Below are 8,836 nucleotides of genomic sequence, written 5' to 3'. Positions count from 1 at the left end.
TTATGTTGATCTGTTCTGTACGACATCTATTGAACGTCTGTCCGTCCTGGAAGAGGGATCCCTCCTCAGTTGCTCTTCCTGAGGTTTCTACCGTTTTTTTCCCCGTTAAAGAGGTTTTTTTGGGGAGTTTTTTCTTATCCGCTGTGAGGGTCCAAAGGACAGAGGGATGTTGTATGCTGTAAAGCCCTGTGAGGCAGATTGTGATTTGTGATATTGGGCTTTATAAATAAAATTGAATTGAAATTGAATTGGGTTGCACCCATGAAAAATTTGCCATATCTTCTCTGCCTATGCCAAACAGCTTTTTTTTGCTATTGACTCTTGTTTAGTGTTGTTTGGTGCATTGGATGATTGAAGTCTGAAGAAACAAGACATATTGGCAATTTAACAATTTATTCATTTAACAAAGAAGAGCCTCAGTAGCGTGTGGAAGAACCATACACAGCCACAACAGCCTGGCACCTCCTCCTCATGCTGGTCACCAGCCTGGTCACACACTGCTGTGGGATGGCATCCCATTCTTCAACCAGCATTTGTCACAACTCAGCCAACGTGGTTCGGTTGGTCACTCTAGCATGAACACCACATGCAGTCTGTTCCGGATTGTCTGGGCAGAGAGCCGTCGGTCTGCAAAACTTGACTGCAAATCTGAAGAAGACTGCCTACATTCCTAAGTGCTGACAGGATGAGGAAATGGTCTTCTCTGACATCCCCCGTTATATGGAACTTGGCCTTCAGTTTGCAGATAGTACTAGGACTCACTCCAAATAATGCAACTTGGTTTTGCAGAACCCCAGCTTGAAGTTGCCCAGATCAGTCAAATGTAGCATGCAAATTCTTGGAGCAGACACCACTGACCACTGTAGCAGGGCCCATGCTCACAGGTGCTGATTGTCAGCACCTGGGGGTAATAGAAGCTCAAAACAAGAGTCAATAGCAACAGCAAAAAAGCTGTTTGGCATTGGAAGAGAAGTTTTTCATGGGCGCAACCCACATACTCAGCTCTGCTGCTCATCCCACAAATGCATGTTCTTTACAAATGTGGCAACAGTTAAAAGGGAAATAAAAAGACTTTCCAATAGTATAAGATTTATTGCCAAGAAGCATTGTTACAACAAAGAAATAATCTACCAAACACAAATTTCCTTACTTTTTGTGCTTAGTTTATATGTAAAGAGTTGACTTGAGAACATACATAGGCAGACGTTTTATTTTCATGCTTTAGCCATACAGAATAAATTGCTGGTAGACTGGCAGCATCATCAGAGAAATGTTTCAAATTCACAAGGTCATTCCTGACTCCTAAAATGTCCTGGGGCAGGACACTCAGCCCCTCCTCTCTTTATCCAACTCCCTCTGGATATGAGGCTGGGCTTTACCCACTAAAAATGTTAAATGGCACGGGACATACCTTGAAGCGAATGTTGTTGCTGACCAGGATGTTGCCCTTCATGAAGTCCCGTTCATTCTGCCGGTTTTCAGTGACCACAGGGAAGGCATGGTAAACTGTGGTGCGCAGGATACTGACCAGAGACTGGACCCGGGTGTGGGGGTACACATAGGTCAAATTGGGCTCCATGATGTCACTGGCTGTCAATCTTTGATAACACACAGATAACAGAAACACAGGAAGTGCACTGTTAGAATTCACCCAAGATGAGTATTTTTTTGTAATGAAATAACTACTGACAGACTGGAAATAAAACTATTCCCTTAATCCTCCTTCCTTCCTATCCTAAATTACCTGAAAGTAACACCACATTCATCCTGTCTATGATCCACAAATAAGTAAGTTTGTATTACAATCTCCTTGTTTATGGGCCCACATTGTAAAATGTCTAAACATGATTCTACTGTCACATCATGTTGATCATTGCAGCCTCATGTCTGCCTGTATTGCGAGTAAAAATATGCTAGTTGGTCAGACTTGGTAAAAAGAAAATGACGGGCACAGTCATTGCCCCCGGTAACCTGCTGTTTTTGGATGGAGACACTGGGAGAGGACTGGCAGGAACAGACAGTCCTGAGGGAGTTCTTAGAGAGGAGAGAAGCTTTAATTGACCTTGATCTCTGTTCAGTGTGTAAGTCCCTAACACTCCAACAGTCCTGATGCTAGCTGCTCAAACTTAAACCAACTAACAGGGCTAAGCTGCATAGAAAGTGTAGTGTGCAAAGCTGCCAGTTACTCTACATGAAATGAAGCTACACTGAAGTGCCCACCTGGACAAATGTAGGAAGTTAAGCTACAGCAACATGCAAAAGTAGTTTAACTACGATAAAGTTATTTTTTCTTTAGATTAAACCAACTTCATTCTAAATCAATGCTGTCTCAGTGATCAATGAAACTGTCAGTCAAACAGATAGGCAGGCAACAAGTGTTATGTTAAATTGTTTTTTTTAAAACCATAAGCTGTTCTCACTGCTCAAAAACCAAATTAGCAACAAAAAGAATCTTAAACTAATGTACAGCACACCACACTGTAGCATATTAACATCAGTTAACAGTGCATGCTTTGCAAATACTGGAGTAAATTATGGTTTTCTTATCTATTCTAGCTTTATTAATTTATTTATTAATTTATTTTCTGTAACCACTTATCCTTTTGGGGGTCACAGGGGGGCTGAAGTCAATACAAGCTGACATTGGGCTTGAGGCAGGGTAAACCCTGGACAAGTCACAAGACTATCACAAGGCTGGCACAAAGAGACAGAACCATTGACACTAACATTCCCACCTATGGACAATTTCGAGCCACCAATTAACCTGCATGTCTTTAGACTGTGGGAGGAAGCCAGAGTTCCCGGAGAAAACTCATGCTGACACGGGGAGAACATGTAAACTCCACACAAGGAAGGTACCTTCACCAATGGTTCCCACCAGGAACCCTCTTGCTGTGAGGCGACAATGCTAACCACTGTACCACTGTACCGCCTGTTCTAGTTTTAGCTATTCATTTTTTGAGTTACTTTTGAGTTATTATACGTAACTCAGTCTTTATATGTATTTGTTTCCTTTACCTAAGGGCTAGGCAACCCGTGGCTCTTTAGCACCTCTCCAGTGGCTCCATGTGGAGTTAACCAAAAAATTATATAGAAATGAATAACAGTTCTTTTATTTAACATTTTAATGTTCATAAATCATTGTTGTAGGTCTAAAGCGATTCTTACAGTCTTCAGTTGTACAAATGTGAAGCCTATACACCAAATTAAAAATATGTTTTAACACTTCATCAACTAAAATGTGCATCATACATCTATGGCCTGGCCCCTTTTTCTATAAATTTTGCTGAACTTCAATAGCAGTGGATAGTCTTGAGTCTCCCTAGCTAGTCTTGCAATGGATCCAAGTCCACAAAAAGGAAAAGTCTTGGAGGAAAATACAATCTACTTTCACCACCAACACTGCAAAATTAACGTACAAAATAATCATAAACGGCCAAATGCAGAGCAGCCACCTTGTGGTAAAACATAATGAATGTTCAGACCTGTTAGTATTGTTGATAGGTTAATTTACACTTAATAAACTGTGTTACCTTCATTATAAGGCTCAAATATGCTTTGCGGCTCCAGACAGATTTTAATTTATGATTTTGGTCAAACAAGGCTCTTCCGATAGTAAAGGTTGCCGACCCCTGACTGAACTCACTGTTTTTGTATTCTGATTCATGTCAAATGGCTGCTGTATCATAGATGGAAAAAAATAAAATGAAAGTCTTAAAGGTAAAAGGTAAAGTTCCACTGATTGTCACACACCTGAGTGTGTGAAATTTGTTCTCCACATTTGACCCATCCCCTGAGGGAGCGGTGAGCAGCAGCGGTGCCGCGCTCGGGAATCATATGGTGAACTTAAAGTCGAAAAAGGTTGGTGTTTTAATGCAAGTAGCCATGTTTTTTTAATATAATTTTAAAAAATGAAAACTTAATTCAGGTACATTTGTTTCTGCTTCATGCATGAAGTTTATTTTTTCCTCCCTTGTGCTGATGAAGTTTATTTTTTCCTCCCTTGTGCTGACCCTTTCTTTCAAGAGTACGTTGTTTTTTCCTGAGTTTCATATGATACAGACAGTCCTCGGACACACCACCTCCTCACCTTTGCTGCTGATCAGTGTTAAAACTACAAAAGTATTATGTCAGAGTATTTAAAACCTTTCCACTTTTCCTCTGTTCTCTTTTCCCCCACCTATTTCCCCCTAAATGTACAGTATTTCATTTGTCTAATTCTTTCCATCAAGTAAACTCAAGCTTGTGTGTCTGTGTTTCCCTGCATCAGAAATGTTGTAGGTATCAGCCCAAGGATTGGTACATGATGTCACTGTCATATGGAAGTGCCTCTGTCAGCTACACATGCACGTCCGTGTATGGTGGTGCCATCACCTACTGGTGCTTAGCAGTTTCATTTCAGACCGCAGCAGAACGCTCCACAGCACTTGAGCTTCAAAAATGCTTGGGAAAATGTAGTTTGCTAAAGCTACTACACTTCTGGATCAATAAAAGAGCTAAGCTACTGAAAAGCTCTTCAACCCTTTGATCTCTGCAATAGAAATGTTCCATCAGGGCCTAGATTGGTATTTTTGCTAACTGTGATGCCATTTCTTAGAGTACCTTCAAATGCCTCATACTTCTAAAATCTGTGGAACCTCAGCTGAAAGGTTATGTAAGTCAATAAACCATAAGAATTATTAAAAGTATTAAAATTATCATTAACATGACATGAACATGTATAAACATGAAACATCTTTCTTAACACTTAAGTTATTTGAACTTTTTTTTTTTTATGAGCGGAGTGTAAAGGCATTGTAATGGATTCATTATTCATCTTGCTGGCGCCAGAGCGCATTTTTGCACCACATGTGATGTGCGCAACAACATCAATATGAACATAGAACGTGATGACATGGAAGACAGGAGCCTTAACTTTGTGCTACAAAAAAACTGAATGTTCTAACTATTAAGGTTTTTCTTTAGATCAATAGATACAGGATTATGACAATAATCTAAAAATTCCCGGGGGAAATTACGGTGTAAATATGGCAAAATACTACGTCTGCACAGCAGGTAAGGTAAGGTAACATGAGGATATGACGCTTTGATGGTTAAACCAAAAGCCTTAGCTTTCTTCTGCTAAAAGACTGAATGTTCTAGTTGTTATAGTTCTTATTTTTGATCTGTTTAAATGGAATAACACAAACAACAATCTCCTGCAGCCATCTGCTGTAGGTCAGTTTTTAAAGGGTTAATTCAGGAAATAGCAGTGCTACCACCACGCTACAGAAAAATGTTGTAGTAATGCCACTACTTGTAGCATCACTACTGCCTAACACCGACACACTATAACAGTGACATCATCAATCCAATAAAAGACTGCAGATGCAACAGATACCTGCTGCATTCAGATGACTGTGAGGAGTCACCAGAGTAAAAGAAAGGCCTTCGGCTCTTAAGGCCACACTGGCAGCCAATGCCAAGCATCATAAAATACACCCCTTTGGTTTCCCCGTGGTTGCCCCATGACATTTCATGCCACTGTCCTATTTCCAGCCTCGCTGCCCCCAGAATTTAATGCTCCCCCCCTCCACACATGATTTTAAGCTAATGCAGAGGTGGAAGAAGTATAGATCTCTTAGTAAAAGTAGTAATAACTCTGCATGGTCGTCTGTTGATGAGCTGCAGCACGACACATCTAGTGTGTGCTAGGGGCGGCACTTGACACATGTCACATGATACACCACACCGCGGGGCGCCAGTGTGTTTTCAGCTTTAGTTTTGTTGTTTGTTAAACAACAAATCTTACTTGTCCATTTCAACCTCAGTCTCCCACTCCAGCAGTGGCACTCCTCTCAGCTGGATGTGGATGTCATAGATGCCCTTGTTGAAAAAATCTCCAGTCCATTTGGCAACCTGATAATCAACACAAAACCACTTACTACGTGAAACCCAACAAGAAATACACAACTGGATCATACACACCACTGAACTCATCAACACATCTCTTTACTTAATATTGTTGTCAGACAAACATGAAATAATTTCATATAATCCAATTCATTAAAACACAGCACACTGGTTGATAGTAGAAAATGCTGAAATATATAACATGACAGTGTACCATGAGAGTGATCATGATGGGCAGCCCGTATGTTATTTCATTGGTGGATTCAATGAGGATGACAGTCAGACTGATGGTCATTCTGACCACGCCTCCAAGGAAGGCGGCAGCTCCGATGAGAGCAAAGGTCCCAGAGTAGATATCCATTCCCAGTTTCCTAACAGAGGACAGACGCACATTAGGAACCAGTATGACTCCAGACTGTGGGGAATCAATATGTGATGAGAGTAGGGTACAACGGTATGAGATTTTCACGGAACAACAACTATCTCCAAAAATATTGCTGTTTTATAACGATATTGTTATTATCAGTCAATATGACCCTAAAAAGAAATGAAAACAGAAGGGTTTTGATATGGTTGAACAAACATTTTATTACTATAAATGAAACAAGCTATTTGTTAATGGAAGTATGTGTAAAAAAGTCTCCTTTATAAAAATAAGTAAAATAAAAGTGAGATTCTTCATCCAGTTGCATTTTTTTTCAATATTGTACATAAGCAAATGTACAAGGTATGATAACCGTCAACTTTTATATTACAGTATACCTTGAAGCTGGTATATCGCTGCAACCCTAAATGAGAGGAAGCTGAGGGGAGAAAGAGCAGGGGGAGGAATATACAGCGAGAATGTGTGAGGTGAAGTGCACACAGTTAGTATGCTAACAGTGATCGCTGTCTGCTGTGATAGCAGAGGAAGACAGAGACAATCATCTAGTTAGCACATTCCATCATGTGGACTGTAGACCTGCATGACCAGCAGGGATGTTCGGGTTCCCACACATTTGTACCAATGAATATTAAAAACTTTTCCATAACATTTGACCCCATTTCCATGCCTTTATTTACTGTAGGTTGTTTAAGAGGGTTCTTGCACCATTTTAAAAGTCAAATTGAATGCTTTTTAGGACCTTTTTAAGACCTCAACAAATATAATTTAAAATGTCAAAACGATTTCTTTGGTAGAAAATACACAATTTATTGCCTCCTACATTGGAAAACAAAACTTAACTTTTCACATTTTTTATCAATAATGTGCAATGTGCAAATTAAGAAACATTTTTCATTAGGGACCTTTTTTCCCAAATTAAGAGACAGAATAATAACTAACACTTACATCACTTAAAGCAGTAATGTACATAACTGTTTGAAAAACAACACAAATGTTATCACATGACTTAACGAGAGAAACCAATGAACAGAGAGGTCCATTGTTTTGTAACATCCCAAATTCTCCTCAAGACATGTAGCTCTGTCGCTCTCTTCTCAATTTCACGGTCTAGGTCCACCAACTCCCCTCTCTTGTCCTTGCATCTTTTTCTCATCGAGTTGGATTTAGTGATGAGTTCTGCCATCTTGGTCCCTGCTGTATTCTCNTCCATTGTTTTGTAACATCCCAAATTCTCCTCAAGACATGTAGCTCTGTCGCTCTCTTCTCAATTTCACGGTCTAGGTCCACCAACTCCCCTCTCTTGTCCTTGCATCTTTTTCTCATCGAGTTGGATTTAGTGATGAGTTCTGCCATCTTGGTCCCTGCTGTATTCTCAGCCTTCTCTGCCAAGGCTATCTGCATCCTTCTCTAGAGTTTCGCACACACTTGAGATTGTTCTTTTTTTCTTGCATAGCTCTTCAAGCTCATCTTCAGCCCTTTTTCTCTTGTCCATCTGTTTTGTCTTTTCCTTTTTCTTCCTCTCATCTTCCAAGTCGATCCTGTACCGATTGCGTGCAGTTGTACACTCATTTAGCAGCTCTTTAGTTAGTGGCACTTTGAGCACTCCACCACACATGCTCACGTAGTCACAGATTAGTCTCTGTGAGACTATAGTGTCCTTGTTCATATTGCACATCTCCACCTCCTTGTTTATGGAGAATCCACGCTCCACAGTAGCTTGTCCATGGGACAGAAGCAGCAGCTTTTCCACAAAGCTCCAAAGTTCTGCATATCCATTCATGGCCTTATGCAGGAAGCTGTCAACTCGTGATTTTCCGTCCAACGCACTGAAGGCCATGAATTCCTCTCCTCTGGCCTCACTGAAGAGGAACTTCTGAAATTGTTGTGCAATCTCATCACCTGCATTTAGATAAAGTAAAGCACATTTGTACTATTTTCCAGTTAAATATTAGGCCTACAGACATTTGTTATAACTCATACTAGGCTATATTTCCAATGATAAAATACAAATAAAATGATGAACTGCAAAATAACAGGCTAGTTAAACTTCTACATCTAAAATATGGCAATTTGCTGATCAAAATAAACCCTAAACTGACACAAATTAGACCACAAATCCCCATCTTTTAAGATTTTTGCTTTTAGATGTTTTATTACATAAAGTGTATGAATCCCATGACCAAAATAGACATACATTCTGTCACTGTGTTATCTATGAAGAATTTTAGTGAAAATAAATGATTCCCCTTTTTGCCCCTCAAGGACCCCTGGAATCCACTTTTAAAACCACTGATTTAAAGAAGGAGCCCAAAGACTCCCTTTGCTAAACACTAGGCATATTGTTCACATGTCTTATGTCAGGGGTGGCCAACCCGCGGCTCGCGAGCCGCATGCGGCTCTTTGCCTATCAGTGTGCGGCTCTTCGATCCATTCATTAAAACCATCGGCGTGCGGCTCTTCCGTCATAAAAAAAATCAATTTATTGTTATGAGTGCGTATGGCCCTTTAAGAAATGTAACAGGCTTAAGTGGAGCGAGTGAGAGAGAGAGGAGTGCGCAC

At 40.2% G+C, this 8,836-nt stretch overlaps 1 protein-coding gene and 1 long non-coding RNA gene across 5 annotated transcripts in view; both read right to left on the bottom strand.

Moving 5' to 3' along the window:
• Window positions 1-8,836, bottom strand: part of clcn6 (chloride channel 6) — a 162,676-nt gene that overhangs the window by 59,658 nt on the left and 94,182 nt on the right. For all 4 annotated transcript variants that reach the window (XM_050064609.1, XM_050064607.1, XM_050064606.1 and 1 more), the window contains exons 17-19: window positions 6,107-6,263; window positions 5,792-5,898; window positions 1,412-1,598 (exon numbers count right to left, since the gene is read on the bottom strand). In XM_050064609.1, coding sequence (XP_049920566.1) covers window positions 1,412-1,598; window positions 5,792-5,898; window positions 6,107-6,263 — 451 coding nt within the window. The remainder of the gene's footprint in view (window positions 1-1,411; window positions 1,599-5,791; window positions 5,899-6,106; window positions 6,264-8,836) is intronic.
• LOC126402621 (uncharacterized) overlaps window positions 7,500-8,836 on the bottom strand; it is an 8,117-nt gene continuing 6,780 nt past the window's right edge. The window contains exon 5 of the long non-coding RNA XR_007571242.1: window positions 7,500-8,176. This is a non-coding gene — a long non-coding RNA (uncharacterized LOC126402621). The remainder of the gene's footprint in view (window positions 8,177-8,836) is intronic.

The sequence above is a fragment of the Epinephelus moara genome, chromosome 16 (genome assembly GCF_006386435.1).
Source record: "Epinephelus moara isolate mb chromosome 16, YSFRI_EMoa_1.0, whole genome shotgun sequence".
Taxonomy (NCBI): Eukaryota; Metazoa; Chordata; class Actinopteri; order Perciformes; family Serranidae; genus Epinephelus; species Epinephelus moara.
Note: the sequence above shows the minus strand (reverse complement) of the source record. Positions and strands in the feature narration are given on the sequence as shown.